The 20,997-nt window shown below is 32.2% G+C and overlaps 1 protein-coding gene across 1 annotated transcript in view; it reads left to right on the forward strand.

Moving 5' to 3' along the window:
- LOC126739682 (inhibitory POU protein) overlaps window positions 1-20,271 on the forward strand; it is a 135,182-nt gene extending 114,911 nt beyond the window's left edge. The window contains exons 5-8 of the mRNA XM_050445475.1: window positions 12,811-12,824; window positions 13,272-13,440; window positions 13,538-13,676; window positions 19,173-20,271. Coding sequence (XP_050301432.1) covers window positions 12,811-12,824; window positions 13,272-13,440; window positions 13,538-13,676; window positions 19,173-19,620 — 770 coding nt within the window. The 3' untranslated portion in view covers window positions 19,621-20,271. The remainder of the gene's footprint in view (window positions 1-12,810; window positions 12,825-13,271; window positions 13,441-13,537; window positions 13,677-19,172) is intronic.
- Window positions 20,272-20,997: the final 726 nt, after the last annotated feature.

The following is a 20,997-nucleotide window of genomic DNA, read 5'->3' on the forward strand; positions in this document are numbered from 1 at the left end:
ATTCCAGTTAATCGAATAAATTCTTTAGAGTGAGAAAATTAAAACTGTGCCTGTATTAACTGTCTGGAATAAAGACAAAATTCTTCCATAACATAAATTGAATATACAAAAATGTCAAAAACGTTTTTTTTTTCAATTTTGGTTAAAAATAAAAATTCCATAAAATTATAAATCCTAGAAAAAAATTACGGACTTCTTAAGCATGTCACAAAATTAGGGGAATAACTAAAAAAATTACAGTATTTCCAACGTTACTTTCAGAAATAACAAAAAAATACTAAAGATCTAAAAAGCTACGTTTAAAAATAAAAAATGCAAAGGTTCATCAACCTATCCAACCAATGATAAGTTTTTTGAAAACTGCTAAATTTAAGATATCAAAATGCTTTAATATATAATTGGGTACGTATTTAAGTGTCTTATCTAAATTAAAAAATAAATGAGAAATCAATGAATGAGAAGTTTTTTTTTAATTAAAATTCAAGGAACAAAGTGCCTATATCTCGTAAGATATTAAAGTTACAGATTTGAAAATTTAAACACAGATTTTTCTAACAAATTTATTGATCATACTTTTTTCGGCATTTTTCAAAAAAAAATAGAAAGGTTTCAAATTAACAAAAAATAAATTGAATGAACTCTGAAATTAAGAAAGTTAAATACTAAACAATTACAACACATATTGTGGCATAAAAGGAGACAAAATACATAAAAGAAACAATTTTAATATGAGTTAGGGAGCACTAGAAAAATGAAATGCCATTGATGTCTAACCTAATTGAATACGATAGTCATTTGTTTTTAAATTAAAAACAAAAAAAATTGCTGCCTGTTTCAATTTAAACAAAAGAAAACAAATGATTGTTTATCGAGGCAAAAATATCCTATCGATGACCAACGAAAAAAAAAAGTGTGTTTTCGAGCAAAAAAAACGCACACACAGGCCGACAAAAGCTGAAAGTTTTTTAATATTAACGAGGGCCAAAGTAATCATTTTTATGCAACAAAACGTGTAAATTTCGACAAAACAAACAAAGCGTATGAAAAAAAAACTATGGCCCGGGTAATATCAACAACAACGGGGCCGAAAAAAAAGGCAAACACAGAGGGAAAAAAAACGGCGTTTATGTATTTTTTCCACAATCATTGCATGTATGTGTACGTTTCCCCGGAAAATTATGATGCAATCATGACACAGAGGGATATAGAGCGATAAAAATGCCGTATATACATGAATTTTATTTTATGGCGGGCGTTTGCATACGGGGCGAAAATTTTATATCTTCATTTCTCCCCGGGATATGTACTATAGAGCGTTTGCGTTTTATGATTATAAAAATGAGTTGTTATTGTCTGGTTTTAGCTGCGGCGTACCGATAATAAAGTGGGAGCATTCGTTTATTAAGTTTTGTCGGTTTTAGTTTGTATCCAGATTGGAATTTAGTGGATTTTTAAAAACCGGGTTTCTAGTTTTTAAGTATATTTTTTAATCTAATTTTTGCAAAAGTTACAACTTATATAACTTTTTCCATTTTCAAGTGATTACTGTATCATTAACAAACCATTACTTCTGATATAGTTTCTAAGAATGATTTTAAATAGTCTCTTTAATTGCCCTCTTTTATCTCTTTTCTTCTCATAAACCTCTTTTAAAAAATTCATTTTTTATTCATGATAATAATGGAATAATATACAGGGTGTTTCCTAACTACGGTACGAAACTATACAGGGTGAATCGTTAGGTCGTTTTATGAAAAAAAGTTCCTATGAACGTATGTCGGGAGTTGCTTTGTTTCCGAGATACAGGGCGATGAAGGTTTAAAAAAATAACTATATAATTATCCTTAAACCGATTTGGTTGAAATTTTGTGCAGTTATTTGAAGGTATAAGACGCTTATTTAGCTGTAACTAGATTGAAATTATTAGGTCCAGTGGCGTATCAGTGGGCACCACATGCTTATTGTTGAGAAAAAAACAAGGCCAATAATTAATTGTTTTGCAGCTTTTTATTTATTTTTGTATTTAAGCAACTAAAAATACAACTTTTTCGTATCTTATCTTATTATCTTCATATCTGGCTTTGTTTTCGAGAAAAAAAATTTTAAGTATCTTTAACTCATTCTAAAAATTATCCATGGATGACAACATGAAATAAAAACCAATTAATTCGATAAACAATTTCGACCTTAGAGTACATGAGCAAAATGTCCACCCTCCAATGCACGACTTTTTGGTCTCTTGTGTCTTGTTTACTATGATAATAAACATTCAACTTCTATGATTTTTATTATCAGATTTTTAGAAATACAACAAAATAATAAATACATTGCTTCTAATGACAAATAATTGGCAAGTCCATTCAAGTACCTCCTTTGTACCTACCTGCTTTGGAGACTAGCTGACAGTGATAGAATTGCTATAAGTAAAATTCAGCTGTCAATTAGCAGTGATTTATTACTCCATCACGAATAATTACTAATTATGAAATGATCGACATGCAATTTATTTAACAATTTTCGCTGAACGTTTGGATAGGAATTATTGGTGACTACCTAATTGGCCCTTTTTTTTTACCGGCAAGATTAACAGGTGAATCCTACACGGATTTCTTGCAACACCATTTACCCACTTTATTAGAAGAAGTACCCCTACAAGTAAGAGTCAACATGTGGTTTATGCACGACGGGGCTCCAGCTCATTTCAGTGTTCTTGCTCGCCAGCATCTCGACGTCATCTACCCTAATTGTTGGTTGGAAGTGCAGGACCTCAAAATTGGCCGGCTCGCAGTCCTGATATGAATCCCCTGGATTACTATTTATGGGGCCATCTGAAGGCTCTTGTTTAAAAAACTCCTGTTTTAGATGTGAATGACTTGAGAAATCGGATAATTGTCAATTGCAATATCATAAGGGATACTCCAGGTATTTTTTGCGTGTCAGACACTCAATGACAAATCGTTTGCAGTCGTGTATTTTATCAGAAGGTGGGCATTTTGCTCATTTACTTTAAGGTCGAAATTGTTTATCGAATTAATTGGTTTTTATTTCATGTTGTCGTCCATGGATAATTTTTAGAATGAGTTAAAGATACTTAAAAAATTTTTTTTCGAAAACAAAGCCAGATATGAAGATAATATAAGATACGAAAAAGTTGTATTTTTAGTTGCTTAAATACAAAAATAAATAAAAAGCTGCAAAACAATTATTGGCCTTGTTTTTTTCTCAACAGTAAGCATGTGGTGCCCACTGACACGCCACTGGACCTAATAATTTCAATATAGTTACAGGTAAATAAGCGTCTTATAACTTCAAATAACTGCACCAAATTTCGACCAAATCGGTTTAAGGATAGTTATAGTATTTTTAAAATACCGTTATTTTTTTGAACCTTCATCGCCCTCAGCAACGCCTCAGCAACTCCCGACATACGTTCATAGGAACTTTTTTTCATAAAACGACTTAACTATTCACCCTGTATAGTTTTGTGCTGTAGTTAGGAAACACCCTGTATATACAGTGCATCCGTAAAGTAACGGATAAATTCAATAAAAATTAAATGGACCGTTTCTGAAAAAAATTCCCGAACCCGTCAACTTTAATATGTTAGTTAGAGTTTTTCTACTTGAAAATTAAATATACAGGGTAACTCAAAAAAAGATATGACGTCATTAATGTGTTTATTATGTTTTTTAAATGGAAACCACCATTTTTTAATTCAGAATCAGGAAGAACGCATTTTTTACAAAGGATCTGGTACAAATGAATAGTGGTTACATAAGCAACTTTGAACAAAAAATTATGATAAAATGTACAACTAAAGAGATAACCTATCTAAATTAAATGTTCGAATTGTGCACCGTTAACAACCTGACAATATCCAAGTTGATTTAAGAATTCTTTTTGAACGATGTCAATGACATCTGGAGTAATATTTCTAATTTCCTGGCGTATTTGTTCTTTTAAATCTTCTAAACTCGCTGGTTTAGTGACATTAACTTTACTTGTTAAATATCCCCATAAAAAGTAATCGAGGGGAGTTCATTTTCGCGATCTGGGTGGCCATTCAATGAACCCTCGTCTACCTATCCATGGATTTAAAAAAACTTCATCTAGATAATTGCGAACGAGTAAAGCGTACACATACGTGTGGCGAGGCTTCATCTTGCTGAAAAAAAAGATCACATGGGTGCATGTCGGGTTCTTCCAAATCCGGATACAAAGTTATTAGAGCGGGGATAAGATCATTTTGAAGAAAGTCCAAATACCTCTCACCAGTTAGAGTGTCATCAAAAAAGTAAGATTCTAAAACTCTTCCGCACCACACATTGACTTTTTGAGGGTGTTGTGTATGACATTCTGTAAACCAATGAGGGTTTTCAGTCGCCCAGTATCGAGAATTCTATCTGTTCACATGGCCGTTTAGAGTAAACGTTGCTTCGTCAGAAAATAATATCCGTTTTACAAAATTATTGTTATCATTACATAATTGCTGCATTTGTTCACAACATTAATTTCGACGATCAAAATCATCCACCGATAGCTCTTGAAGTACGAATATTTTAGACGGGTGGAACATTGCTTTTTTTAATACTTTGTGCACAGTAGATCGCGATAAATTAACATTAAAATCCGTATCTGTAAATGTGGCTTTAGGATTATCTAAGACCGTTAACAGAACGTTAAGCTCATCTTCTTCAGTTATTGAACCCCGACCAGCTTTTTGAGTATCCCGAACATGCCCGAATTCACGAAACTTTGCTTACCATGCCCATGCTTTGGCTAATGGCGACCGATCAGGATGAGTTGCATTAAACAACTAAACCTCGTTTTGAGTACACGACATATCTCAGAAAATAAATCACAAGATTTCGATTCTTTCACGTTCGTTAATTTTCTTATATTTTATACAATAACAGTAGGTAATAAAGTGTAGTTACTAATAAAACGCAGGATGACATTACATTCGCCTCTCAAAAAGAATAGACAGCACTTTCAAATGTAAAAATACTTCAAATAGTTGCACCAAAATACATTCACTTTTTGACACTGACAACAACAACAACTAAAAAACCAAACATTTAATTTAGATAGGTATTTCTTTAATTTTACATTTTATCATAATGTTTCGTTCAAAATTGCTTATGTAACCACTATTCATTTGTACCATATCCTTTGTAAAAAAACGTTTTTTTTCTGATTCTGCATTAAAAAATGGTGGTTTCTATTTAAAAAACGTATTGATGATGTTACATCTTTTTTTTGATATTTAATTTCCACATAGAAAAACCCTTAACCCAATATTAAAATCGACAGGTTGGGGCATTTTTTTTCAGAAACGGTCCATTTGATTTTTTATTGAATCTATCCGCTACTTTACGGATGTACTGTATATACATATACAATACACTAATACATATCATAATAATAATAATACGTTTATTTGCCAACCTTTAACAATTCATCATAATTAGTATATACTTATAAGTAAACGAAAAAAATAGCAGAAGTTTCCCTTAGTGGCAACTTGTTAGTGACGTGTTTTTTTTATATTGTATTGTACTACACTAAATCTAACTAAATATAAATGACATTTGGACATTAAGCATGATATTTTTATGCCCAGGTATTAATCTTCTAACCAAAAAAAATTACAAACACGAAACAGTAACGTCTAAATAAAAAGTCACAATTAGGTTCATAGAGGTCGAGTTTAGTGTATTTCAATCTAATTTTGACTTTATTAATAAGACTCATTTTTTTTAAATTAATATTTAGTATATTTTATTTACTATTTACTAAATCGTGTAAAATTTGGCTCCTGCATCCATTCTTGTAGTTTTGATTTAAAGCGTTTTTCTACAATTACATTTTGAATATCATATGGAATTATGTTAAACTCCTTAGGACCAATAATTGTAAAACATCTTTGTGCAATTTTTTTTGCTTTTTTGGAACTTTAACTTTTGTCCGCGATTTCTATAGCATGGGGCCGATTTACTTGTTCCAAACTTATTTTATTTTTAGAAATACTCATTAGCAAATTCTGTATATATAATTGTCTAATGTCAAATAACTTGGTTTCCTTAAAGAATAAATCAGTTGGAAACAATTTATTTTTTTTCAAATAATATTTTAGTAGCCACTTTTGTATGATTATATATGATTTAATATGAGAATCTCTAACTACACCCCAGCTGGTTATTCCGTAAGTAAGTTGAAATTGTATTAATGAATGTAGATTACCACCAGGTGTTTGATATCTAAATAAGTCTTTAGGTAATTAAATTTGGATACCAGTCCTCTGAGCTTTTGAATTACATAATTAATGTGAATATTTCATTTAATATTTTGATCTACAATAATTCCTAAATATTTAATGGTTTCTGTTTCGAGAATTAAGATTTTTGGATTAACCACTAAGGGTCCCATTCTAGGAAGCTTATCATTATCAGATGTTAAAAAATTAGATTATTTTGTTTTCTTTACATTAAGTGAGAGCCTGCTGTTTTGGAGCCAATTTAAAACATAATATCCAAAATCTCTTTCAGCAGTGTATTTTAAATCTTGCCACGTATTGGTCGTATACAAAATTGCAGTATCATCCCAATAACTTACAATCTCCCCATTAGAATTTATTTTTAAAAGACTATTAACGTATATTATAAAAACTAGAGAACACCGTTCCCTGAGGGACTCCACAAGTTGCTTTACGACTACTGTACTTCATTTACTTCTACATACGGATACCGATTAATGAGGTAATTTTCTAGCAATCTTTTACAATTTCCTCTTTTATTATAAGCCTCAAGTTTATGTAATAGGATTTTATGGTCTACCGTTTCAAATGCTTTCGATATATAGCTCTACAAAGATGCAGAGGGCAGGTTTATTTTTATCTAGAACATTACATATATCTGAAGTAAGGTTGAAAATTGCGTCTTTGGTTGATCTTTTTGGTCTGAAACCAAAGTGGTTATCCCAAATTATATTGAATTTTTCGAAAAATTTTACCAATCGAGATTTTAAAATCTTTTCTATGATTTTGGAGAGATTAGAAATGAAAGAGACGTAGTAGCTGTAAAGGCAAATTCCATCTGGCTGAAAAAGGTTCTGCTCTACCAATCTCGATCAAGAGCGGTTGTTTTCCAAAAGCCTGTGTTCATGTACTTTTCTTTTTCATTTATTTAGAGATACCTTCAAAAGTATGCTTATTCTCGCAAGAAAAATGATACAGATGGAGGAAGAAATCAAATTGCTGAAAGAAAAACTTTCTACAGTTGAAGCTAGTTCTCCCCATCCTAATGGCGCTACTGTCTTCCCAACTGCCGAAATTTCTTATGAAATTGAACATATTCAAAGAGCTAATAATCTTATAATCTATAATTTTCAAGAATTTAATTCTCCTCCTCTTGATGATCGGATTAAGGACGATTAAGTTCGTGTATCTGCTGTGCTTGAACAACTTCAAATCCAACAGGAAAAATCGGTGAATCATGTTGCTAAAGCCTTAAGTAATAGGTGTAGATCTATTAAAGTTATTTACAATTCTAACACGATGAGACTTGTTTTAAAATCAAGAGATAATATAATAGAGAATTGCCAGTGGTTGTTGACTCCAAACAAAAAAGCTCACCGTAATCCCAATAAATGTGTATTTCCAAAATCTTGGCAGCCTCCGGTCCAAAATCGTGGAATTAATAGGGTCTATGTCATGTTATTCTTATGAAAATGTTGTTGAACGATAGCATAACTGATGATGAACCTATAACTAATAGATTCAAGCCAATTAGGTATGACAGGAATGCTAGGTCTAGCAATAAATCTAGTGCTGGAAGAGTTCTAAGTTTTGTTAATAATAAGTTGTCCACCCATACCTTCCTAATAAATTAATAATAGAGGATGATGTCGAGTAGCTCTATGTCATGTGGCAAGCTGGATTTATTGTTACATTTCACCACAGTCTCCTATACAACTTTAAATACATAAGTTATAAGTAGATAGCCTCCTTAATAAAGTTTAAGAGTCAAGAAACGTACTATAACATTAGTAACTTGTAAAAGTGTCCTGTAATCTCGCTCAATTCACACTAAAAAAGAAACATAACCCACTTTTTCAAATACAAGTTTTTAATGGCGAACCGTGTACTTTTTTACATTAACTCTATATATTAAGTCAGAATTGCGGCACAATATAGTGCCCGGCAAACGAAGATCTTGAGTCCAGAAACCAATTTAGCTTTGTTCACGGTGACAGTCCTGGACAAGTTCAGAATTATTTCGCATGCGCATTGTTAAAAAGAGCGTTCGCGACTGGGATTCTAAAATCACGACTCGATCACGACATGAAAAATTCCAAGAACTTGTTGTGTTCATCCACTTTTGGTTTTAATATGGCAACATGGGTGTAATCAATAGCACCTATAACAAATTGGAAGAAGGGAAATTGGATCTCTCCATAAATGTTAATTTATTAAGTTATTCATATATAATAATTTGAGTAATTTTATGGATCCAAGGATTTGCAGTAGTTTCGCTAATTCCAAATTTAAAATCTTGTCCAGTGCTTCTTTGGTTACAATCTGTGGCATAAAATCTTGACATAGTAAAACTGTCCATTCAATGGTAACTCTATTTCCTCTGCCTCTATTATTAACAGAAGGTTGTGGAAAATAGGGTAGACTTAGATCTATTAGTTGTTGTGTTTAAGAAAGCTTCTTGATATACTAATGAAAACCTGGTTTCACTATTGGTAAACAATCAATGAAACAAATACGTTTAAAAAAGCATGCTTACACATTAGGCACCTATTAAATAAGGAAGAAGCTATATCGTCTGATGCATATGATATACCAAAGCGTGTCGTCGTTAAAAAATTAGGCAATCCGCAAAACACTCACACTGACTGTACTAACTAAGAATTCGACTTGGAGTGGCAGAAGAGAATTGGAAAGATCCCGAATAGTGTCGTGTGCAGCGTCTTTCCGACTGGAAAATTCCTGAAAGCAAAAACCGCAATTTTATTAAATTATATTAAGAAGGTGATTGGGTAGACTAAGGGATTGAACGATTATTTGCAAGCCTTTCTTTAACCTTAGTTTGCCACTCGCTATAGTATATCGGAATGTCAGAATTGATATATTCTTATACATCCTGAGAGCGATCATTATATGGCCATACCCTAAGTGAACATTGCCCTATTCTCCGCTATCCTTCATCCTCTACATGATCTAAGTCTTCAATTCTTTCCTAGAAGAACTTTATTTCATCAGTTTATTTTATTTAGTGTACTTGAATGGCCATCCCAACACCCAGACTTAAACCCCATTAAACTTCTTTGGGATGCATTTGGGGATGTATTTCCGGTTTAAGCCCTCATACTACCACCCTCTCCCTGCTAATTTAACAAAATAAATCACGCTTTACCAAACAATAGCGCAATAATTTATTAGAAATAATGACGGATGAGGTAAATTATAATTAAAATTTCATTTTAAAAGTACCGAAACGTTTAATAATTTACGGACGAATCTCGCCGGCCATTAAATATGTAAATCGTTTATTAACTATCGCGAATTTTCCATAAATACGTACGTTAATCAGTTGCGTATATTTTATTATGTGATTTTATGATTATCTATTAATGTATGCCGGTGTCAACGAATTGTTTTTAAACGTAACGATTTTCCCGGACTGCATTTATTTAGGAAAAAGTTAATAGAGTAAATAGAGGGCGAACGCCGAATTTAATTTATTTAAATATTTATTAAAAAAAGGTTCCCTATTGTTATTAAATGTGTGTTAATTGCCTTAAATGAAATGGTGCCAACATTTAAAAAAAATGCGATAAAATAGTTTTTTGTTTCTAAGCTATTATTATTTTGAAAAATAAATTAAACTCGACGTTTCATCTTTAAAATGGGTGAGAGAATGTGCCGACCAAAGGTAAAGAATGCTTATATGGTCAAAATAATGTGCTAAAGAGAGATGGCTGGATTGATGGGAATTGTACATTTTGAACTATTTTTATTATAAATAAGTCTGCCTTTGACACATGGTGTTACGCAAACTGTTCAAATTTTTTGGTCAAGATTAAACTTATTTGAAAAAAAATTAGTTTATAGATAGATTAGTTTAAGATATCCCAATTTTGTCTGTAGAATAGGTTATTAATTATTATATGGTGTGTCTTTTTTCAACACATTGCCTTTTGCAAATTTAGACGAAATCTGTTACTTTACGTAAACATGTGGATTCTATGAAACATTGCGACAGACTTATGATTAAAATACTATATTAGAGAGAAAGAAAAGTACATTACAGTACGTGTAAAATAAAAGTACTTATAGTTGTAAGTATATGAAGAGCAGATTGATCTTCCAATCTCTCTCTATCAAACTATTTTGCCCGTAAGTTTGTCATTGTTTGACACGTTGCAACCATTACCACTTTTTTAACTATTGCCAACTAAATATTATGTCCGATAAAAGTAATATTATAGTGAAAATAGCGTGTTAGTATACTACTTCACTGTTGTACTCTGCATATCCTTTAAACTATATTAACTATACATACTTTTTTTTGTAAAATACATTAATCTACTTTTTCTTTCTCGCTAATACACTACTTTGTCCATAAGTCTATCTTTTTTCAACACATTGTCGTTACATCATTACTCAAAAAAACTCAAAAATAAAAGCGGCTGCAAATAAAACAATCTGTCAGACAAAGACAAACTTATGGTTAATATAGTCTGTTAGAGATGGTAGATTAGGGTACTCTTCATCTTCTTTCAATTATATATATTTTTATTTTTCAAGCACTTTCATACAGTGTACTTCTTCATATTCTTTAGATTATATAATACAGTATTTTGACCATACGCCTGTCCTTTTTGAACATATTGCCTTATTTAACTTAATACATGAAATCGATTATATTACGTCATAATATATGGAGGAGGAAAGGGGTTAAACCGGCAATAATGCATTAAATTTATCAATAAAATTTTTACAGAAATAATTAATAAATTGGTTCTTAGGGCACTGAATGGAACAAAGAATGTCAAAATAGTGTATTAGGCAGAGTCACCAATATACGTCTTAAACTTTAATTTACAACCTCTCTTTATCACACTATTTTATGTAAGTATGTATGCCTTTGCTTAACACATTGTTTTTGCTACTTTAGCTAATCTTAAACTAATTTATATTATAATTCTACACCTTAAGGTTGTTTAATGTTTAAAATTCCATACATAAGACAATGCGTCGAATAAAAACAGACTTATATTTAGTTAAAATGGTATATTAGATCGAGATGAATAGATTCAAGTACACGAAAATTGTATTTAATGTTCTCCCCACGTGAGTTAAAACCGTAGAGCAAAATAAATTACATTTTCCATGACCAATTTATACAATAATAAAAATGATTTAAAATTGATGATATGACGTTTCGTTTTTTGGCGACCAACATTAACTTTTTTGTTCTTGTCGGTCAAATCTTGCCATATCAAATTATACCCAATTCTCTCTTTCTCGAAGGTCTTATGGAAACTACCCCAAGAATGCAACATGAAAGAGTATGACTTAAATAACCTGATGAACAAATATCTTGATTTTCTTCAATAAGATGTCACAAGAGCGTTCGCGGTGACCAGGGCTGGGATTCTAAAATCACGACTCGATCACGACTTCGAATTCAATAGTGACAAGAACGGTGATTCTAAATTTCAATCGTCGACTAAACTCGTTTTATTTGATTTGATTTAGGTCTCTTGGCATATATTTGTTATTTTTTCTAATATTTGACAGATGGAAATGTCAATTGTCTTTTCTATTGATAAACACTAAGAATTTTCATTTATTTTGTTAATTTTTTTCGCCTACCACCCGTAGGAAAATAATAATTGAAAACATGAAAAATTTCAAGAACTTGTTGTGTTTATCCACTTTTGGTTTTAATATGGCAACATGGGTGTAATCAATAGCACCTATAACAAATTGGAAGAAGGGAAATTGGATCTCTCCATAAATGTTAATTTATTAAGTTGTTCATATCTAATAATTTGAGTAATTTTATGGATCCAACGACTTGCAGTAGTTTCGCTAATTCCAAATTTAAAATATTGTCCAGTGCTTCTTTGGTTACAATCTGTGGCATAAAATCTTGACATACTAAAACTGTCCATTCAATTAGAAAGATCCCGAATTGTGACGTGTGGAGCGTTCCATCCAGAAAATTCCTGAAAGCAAAAACCACAATTTTATTAAATTATATTAAAAAGATGATTGGGTAGACTAAGGGATTGAACGATTATTTGCAAGCCTTTCTTTAACCTTAGTTTGCTATCGGCTGTAGTACATCTGGATGTCAGAATTGGTATATTCTTACATATCCTGAGAGCGATCATTATATGGCCTTGCCCTAAGTGAACATTACTCCATTCTCCGCTATCCTTCATCCTCTACATGATCTAAGTCTTCAATTCTTTCCTAGAAGAACTTTCAGTTTATAAAATTGATGATATGACGTTTCGTTTTTTGGCGACCAACATTAACTTTTTTGTTCTTGTCGGTCAAATCTTGCCATATCAAATTATACCCAATTCTCTCTTTCTCGAAGGTCTTATGGAAACTACCCCAAGAATGCAACATGAAAGAGTATGACTTAAATAACCTGATGAACAAATATCTTGATTTTCTTCAATAAGATGTCACAATTTGATACTCTGTTTTCTAATAATAATGATAATGCTAAATTGGCAGAAGATCGTTCATAAAGCTTTTGTAAACGTGCAAGAAAAGATCAGCGTTTTTCATAAGAGCATACGCCAATGTTCTCTCCTTGTTTTAGGTGTTGACCATATCCTTTCAAGTTTACTATTCGAACTAAAATAATAGATTCCTTCTAAGTGAATAAGGTCTTTGCTGGAAAAAATTCCTTGACCGTATACTTTCAGTTTCAGGTTTAGAATTTCTTCATCTTTTCCTCTAGTTGTTGTATTAACAGTCCTCTCTGAATTAGCTAGTTTGGTAATATCCTAAGATAAGTTAACAACTAGGAAATTTCCATTATCTTCCTCTAGGTTTAAAAATTAAATTGTGTGATGGTGAAATTCTTCAGTGAGTTAAGATGGTCGGCATCACACAGGATTTTGTTTTTAAATAGACCATCAAATTGCTTATAACTTCTTACAAAAACCGACGATATAACACGAAACGTCTAATTAAACAACTGAAATCCCTGATTTATTTCAATTGTCTTTTCTAGATGGGTCACATGGACGGCCTGGAAATGCTCGACCCCATTACGTCATCCTCGATGACCACCTTAACTCCCATGTCAGAAACCCCATCGCACATGCACTCCGCATATGGAACCAACCACTTTATGAACCATCACCACCATGGGGGACCACTGAGTGGCCACGGAGCACCTGGTAAGTCAAACGTTCAAGAATAAATAATATCAATGTCTGAAGAGTCTTAAAGAGTAAATAACTTTATATCAATAACTAATTTATTGATAATTTCCAGGTCATCATCCAGGTCATGGGGGTCATCCGGGAGCCCATCATCCGTCAGCCATGGCAGCTGCGGCTGCGGCTGCAGCTGTAGCTGGTCTACATCCGGATGCTGATACTGACCCCAGAGAGCTGGAAGCTTTTGCTGAAAGGTAAATGAGTAAATTTATTCAAAGTTTTTACTGTAATGTATGTAATTTTTGCGGTTTTTTCGTCTGTACCGCATTTGTTCATTATAAGTCTTTTCTTCGATTTATATAAATTAAAAAAATTAAAATTCTCCGTTTTTTAATAAAACTGCAATTAAAAATAATTCAGGAATACCATTTTCTAATAAAAAACGTCAACTATTAAGACTTTCAACTTATGAACTTCAAGAAAATTGAAAAATTTAATATTTTTTCAAAAAATCGAAAGAAAGTGAAAATTGTTTAAAATCGACCAATTATGCATAATAGAGTAATAAGAACTAATTTAACATTCTGTTTAAAAGCCACATATCTTAGAAATTTTTGTCGCACACTTTCAATTTTATGTATATGTTCACGGTAAGGGAACCAGACACAAGAATTGTATTTAAGATGTGAACGTACCAATGGAACCAAGGAAGCATTACTATAAAAATCACAAGAACACCTTTTGATAACACCAAGCATTTGAAACAATTTAGTTACTACATTTCACATATGTGGATCGCTGTCAAGTAAAATCTCCATTTAATCCCCTAATTTGATTAACATATTCCAGTATGGTACTCTATAAAGTAAGAGTGATTCCAAGCTACCCTATTAAAGCATATTGAATAACATTTCTTAAAATTTAAGTCCTTACTATCCTTAGAACAGCAATCGTTAAGTATTTACTTATAACAAGGAAACATATTTTGGAAACCTATATGACAACACTGCCAATAAGTTAGGACCTCAATTAGAGGAAATAAAGGAAGAGTTTACGAATAGATAAATGGTTACAAGGGAGAAAGTTAGTGTGAAGATTTTTAATCTTGAAAAACAAAAAAACTCCAAGAGTGGACGACATCTCCAATGAACTCATAAAATATGAAGGTAAAGAGCTAGAAAGAAAATTTATGGACCGCGTCCATCATACCAACACAGTAGGAGAAAAGCATCACCATACCATTTTTTATAAAAGAACAAAAGTGGGCCATCAAACAACAAAAGATATACCGACACTAACAGGAATAAGGCATGGTGATAGTCTCAGCACAATGAAAATTGGACGGGAAATACAGACTGAACAACAACCCAATCGGTCTGGTGTGCTATACAGATGATGTGGTAATCCTGGCAAAAACGGAAAACAATCTGTAAAGGCAAACACAAAGTTTTATCAGATTAGTGAAGAATACAATATATCAATTCTCATTGATAAATCAAAATGTATAACCTTCTCCAAACAACTAGTAAGGTGTAAAGTTGTTTCGTTATCTAGGAGCGGATATATCAAGCGGTAACAACCCGATAAATGACTGAGTGATATGAGCTAATGATAATGAGCATTCTCAGAATAGCGGAGGCAAAGAACCATCGCAGGGAAGATAAATTTGGAGGCATTCTTGAAGTATAAAAATAAGAAGAAGATTGATCCTGTCAAACGCCTTGGAGAAGTCAATTTACGAAACATCTACTTGACTCCTCTCCCCAAAGGACTCAGTCGAAAAGTCAATAAAAGAAAAAACATTTAGTTCAGCAGAATACCTAGCCATAAAAATAAATTGATGATCTAATGATTGACCCTGAAGAGCAGGTGTAAGGAGCTCACAAAGAAATCCTTAAAACATTTTTGGGATGGCACTAAGAATTCTTTGTATTATTCTATTATTTGGCTTATGGGTATATAGAATTATCATCACTTTTCGAAATTAATTATAAACTTGTTATAAAACTTATCTTCCAGAAAATTCACTAAAGTTCAGAGATAAGTTGAAAATAATGAAAAAAGGCCTGGCTATTAGGAAAATGTAAGGAAGCACTTTTTAAAGAAAATTGTTGGAAGAGCACTTGGTACAGAGCTCTTGCTCACATCCAGGCTGGATAATTCAGTATATAGGGCGACCCTCAACATCGGGATCTCGAAATCTATAAGAGATACGAAGATGGTTAGACTGAGGCAAAGTTGAGAATTGTTAAGCTTAACATGCTGTTTAAAAGTTTACGCTTATTTCTTATCCGATTCTAAAATAATTTGCACCTTTGCATTGCCATTTTTTCCGTGTTACATAATGGTGTTTTTAAACTTTTAATATGACGTTTCGTCTTTTGCCAACCATTATCAAGTTGGTGCTTTAATTGTCCCTGTGTACTGCATACACAATTGCACTCTTTTACGAATATGGAGCACCGCGCGATTTATTTCTCGTCTTCTGTCTTCTTAATAATAGTTAACCGCATTTCTTCATATTTTGAAATTTCCTCCTCGCATAAACTCGATTTTTTAGTGTTCCCCATAAATCTAAAAATTCGGGTTTTTAAAAATAATAAATATTATTTGTGATACATCGTTGAAAAGGTAATTTTGCAAAGAAAAAACAAAGTTGATGATAGTTGGCAAAAGACGAAACGTCGTATAAGAAATCTAAAATCACCATAAGGTAGCACGAAAAAAGTAAAAAAAAAATTATATCAAACTTAGTTAATAAGCTCAGAAAAAAATAAAATCAATTCTTCAAAATTTCGGATTTTTTTCGAATATCTTTAGAACTATTCGGAGTTTTTAAACGGATTATAGTTAAGCTCAAGAACTCTCAACTTTGCCTCAATTTAGCTATCTTCGTATTTCTTATAGATTTGAAGACCGCCATATTAAGGGTCGAATTTGAAACACCCTGTATATATTATAAATTAATACTTTTAGATTGGATATATAATTATTATTAAAAGACAAATCATCAGGGATAATACATGGGTTTTCGCTAATCATTTCGGAAAAAATAAATCGCAATCAAAAACCTGTAATACCTCTGAAGAAGAGCACATTGGGTATATAGGAATTAGGAATGGGCTCTTCTAGAGCGAACTTCCAGTAATTTTTTAGTACCTAGGATAAATTCTGTTGTACAAATATAGTAATTGTAACATTGTCTTATCAATGATTTGCATTGGGTTTTAATATTACAGAAATGTTTATAATAACAGACAATTTGGTGTTGATGTACTGTCGATGTAATCTTTTGATAATAATAATAATAATAAATGTGTTATATTTCGTAAATTTACAATATTTTGTATAAATTTAATCATTTATCAAAGTAATTATCAGAAAAATAAGGTGCAGTCTAGCTAAAGGCAGCTACTCTACTGAACCCTACTTGTCCGGCTAACTCAAACTAAATAGTAACAAAAACAAAAAAAAACAGCAAAAATTGACAAAGAAAATACATATTCATACACGTTTAATAGATAATGCTTAAACTTCAGTTCAAAACATTTTTTATTAAATTTTATTAATTCAATAGGCAATATGTTGTATGGTCTAATGGCATTAAAAGTAAATGAGCGCTAAAACATAGCAGTCCGATGATGAGGCATTGCTTAAAGAGAAGTCAGTTGGAGTCATACCTGAAACTGTTTTTAAAAACTACATATTCTTTAACTAACAAAAACCACCAAGAACTACAGATAAGCAGTTTCATCTTCTCATGCTAAAGCAATGGACCAAAGCTCAGAGAAAGCAGAAACTCAGATAGAAGTCTAATTAAGATCTAGCAATTAAAAAGATTTTTTTGTAGAAATTAAGGTTTTTTCAATCATGGAAAATTAAGAAGGCAAATGTACATTTATTGATTGATAAGCGGGCAAAGCCCAATTACATTTATGTTTTACTTTTAAATTCACATTAGTTATATATAATTTAAGTAACATAGATCATTAAAAACACAGAAAATGATTAGGTAATGATAATTAATAAGTTCTAACCAATATTTACTAAAACTTTAACCAGAAATTTGCTATAAGCTTCAAAAAGGTCAATATTATGATGTTGGTTTTCTAGTCTGATTGTTCTACTGAGGAAATCTAAAGCGTGTTTTAAGTTTAGATTTAGAGGCTAGTGGAAACAACGGATTTAATAGAATCCTGAACAAAAAGTTACCCATATGCAACTCCCTACGCCTGTCCATCCTCAACCAGTAAAGTTCTTTAAAAGTATGAGAAATGTGATCATATTTTCGTAATCCAAATACTATCCGTGAGCAGGTATTTTGTATTTTTTGTATTCCATTTCTGTGAATGTCTAAGCATGGACCATAAATAAATTCACAATAATTAAAATTGGACACGACCAGAGATTCACAAAGCATCCTGCGAATTAAGAATATGACGATTATTGTATAAAATGTTCAATGATAAAAATGACTTTTGAATTAATAGTTTGACATATTCACGAAATATTAATTCAGAATCCAGTACAACACCCAAATTCTTTACACTATCAACCTTAGTAAGAGACATAGTGTGTCTAGGTTAATATCCATATTGATTTTAAGAAAATCTTTTTTAGGGCCATAGATTTCAAACGGTTGAGTTTAAGGTTATGTTCAAAGGAGAGCCGCTTAAGACGATTTATATCCTGATTTAATAAATAATATGCATTTAAATAGTCCTGATGCTGAAAATGAATATAAACTTAAATCTTATCTGCAAGAGCTTGTAATTTGCAATATTTTAAAGACTTAAGTATATTATCACAAGTGTAGATAATAAACAACAAAGGCCCCAAGAATAGAAACTTGAGGCTCTCCAGATAAGATCAATCTCATTAGAAAAAGATCTATTTTGGAAACATGATCTAATGAGCTCGACCGACTGATTCAGAAATCCATAATATTTATGTTTTGCTAATAATAGGTCATGATTGATCGTATCGAATGCCTTCGAAAAGTCTAAAAGAACAAGTACCGTTAACAATTTCCTATCTATTAAGGCCATTGTGTCATTAGTGACGGTGGCAAGAGCAACTCCAGTACTCCTATCTTTTAACTTTCTATATAATCTTTTCTAAAGCCACATTGATTTTCTGAAATAATTTTATTTATATTATAAAATGCTATTAACTGGCGATATATATAGAACACCCTTTTAAAAACTTTTGATACAACTAGCAGAATACTTATTACTCACTAAAGTTCTATGAATTTTTTACTTTTGGTAAGGGTTTACTTATCGAGTATTTGCATTGATTGGGAAAATAATTCTGTTCTATACAGGAATTACTTATGTATAAAAACATCCAAAATATACTGGAATACTTAAAAATTTTGGCATTCCATAATTACATCCACCCCTGAAGCATTGGTACCAATACTATGAATTATTTTATTAATTTCAGTAACAGAGGTTAAATTGAATGAAAATTGAATTGCATTATTAAAAATATTTTGCTGATAGAAACTTCTTTTAAAAGAGCAATCAAAAGTATTTTACAAAATTTCACTAAAAAATTTGCTTATATCATTAAGATCAATTAAATTATTTGGAACGTTTTTGTGGAAAGTCTTTTTTTGGACACACATTAAAAGATCTTATCGTCTTCTTCTTCTTATTTTCTTCGTACTAATCATAGATTTTAGTTCTGCAAAAAAACAAACTGGTAATTTTCAAAACGTCTCTAAATTTCAGCTTTGTTTCCAGATTCAAACAGCGCCGCATCAAACTGGGCGTGACCCAAGCGGACGTCGGCAAAGCGCTGGCGAATCTCAAACTACCCGGCGTAGGCGCTCTCTCTCAATCGACCATATGCCGTTTCGAGTCTCTCACTCTCTCCCACAACAACATGATCGCCCTCAAACCGATTCTACAAGCGTGGCTCGAGGAGGCCGAGGCCCAAGCGAAGAATAAACGGCGCGATCCGGACGCGCCGAGCGTTTTACCCGCGGGCGAGAAAAAACGCAAAAGGACTTCGATCGCGGCACCGGAGAAACGCAGCCTGGAGGCGTATTTCGCGGTGCAACCGCGTCCGAGCGGCGAGAAAATCGCCGCGATCGCCGAAAAGTTGGATTTGAAAAAGAATGTGGTGCGCGTGTGGTTTTGCAATCAGCGACAGAAGCAGAAGAGGATGAAGTTCGCGGCGCAGCACTGACCAGAAGTTAATTTCGGGTTTTAGATTTAAGTTCAGCTGGTAAGGGTTGAAATGATTGGATTTTTTTTTATTAGACATCCTTTACAGGGTGTTACAAAATTATGTGCAAATATTTTAAGAGCGTATTGTTGGAATCAAAATAATGCTTTTTTTTCCCTATCAACATGTATCCTAAAATACATCCCTCAGAGCTACACCCCGCGCAAATTGCTTGAAGAAAATCGATTATTTGGAACCGCGACTACAGTTAACAACAAATGTCCAGAAAATTTGCAAGTCGCCGTTTTTTAGTGCGCTTTTCATTTTCCGTGATAAAAATGGTGTATATACAATTTTAGGGGTAGATTCAGCGAGGCTTACACTTCTGATAGCCCCTATCTTATGTTTGCAATAATAAATTTAAAAATCTAGCAACATCATCTTCCCAATTAGCTATTTTTCGACGCTACAACGTTGCAAATTGCAACGTAACGTTGCATTGTTACGTTGTCTTAACCGTAGAGACAACATCGTTTTACATCAATTTGAAAGAGATTTTTTTTGGTTGTCTCAACGCTACGCAGTGACTACCCGTTAACTTTCTAAAAGCTTTTGCAACGTTTTTAGAGTTACTGATTTTTGGACGGATGGACGCCATAACGACAGAAAAATTAATTACTCTTTTAACAATAAGCTAATAGATAACTCCAGTAGGCAGCTACTCCAAAAATACAACCTTTTTAATCCATCTTTTGAACAGTCCTTATTAATATTTGCTTTGTATGTAGTTTAATATACTGAATTATACGGGTAAAATACCCGTTTTGAAAGATTTACAAGCACTTAATTTATAAACGGACATAGTTTACTGTAAAAAGATGTTATTTTAGCCCTAAATAACACGCGCGTCCTGAATTTATAGCGGATTTCGATAAAAAAAAAATAACTAATTTTTTTTATTGGTTACATAAGAAACCCGCTGTCGTTGTCCCTGGTTAGCCTGAAGTAAGAGGAAGAACGGATGGACCTAACCTAAAATCTTAATATTTCAATTATTATTGTTTGCAGTTTGTTGCGCGTATGCAGCACGTTTTTTTACAATCTTTAGTAAACAAAAACTTTGAAAAAAGTCTATAAACTAAGATCTAGGAACCACGAAAGAAACCATTTACAAAAAGTAAACCCAGTATTTTAAACTTTAAATATGTAAAATTTAATACAAACCTTTTCACTGCTATATTCCGCCACTTCCATTGATTCTACATAATCCATATCAACTTCAGGTAAGCTAGTTGTAAGCATTTTTGCTTCCATTGCAAGTTTTTTTTTGCGTCTGTAATAAGTTGCAGAATATTTAAAGTCTTTATATCTCTTCATTTTTTAAAGAAAAACGAAAAT

This window comes from Anthonomus grandis, chromosome 8, assembly GCF_022605725.1.
Source record: "Anthonomus grandis grandis chromosome 8, icAntGran1.3, whole genome shotgun sequence".
Lineage (NCBI taxonomy): Eukaryota > Metazoa > Arthropoda > Insecta > Coleoptera > Curculionidae > Anthonomus > Anthonomus grandis.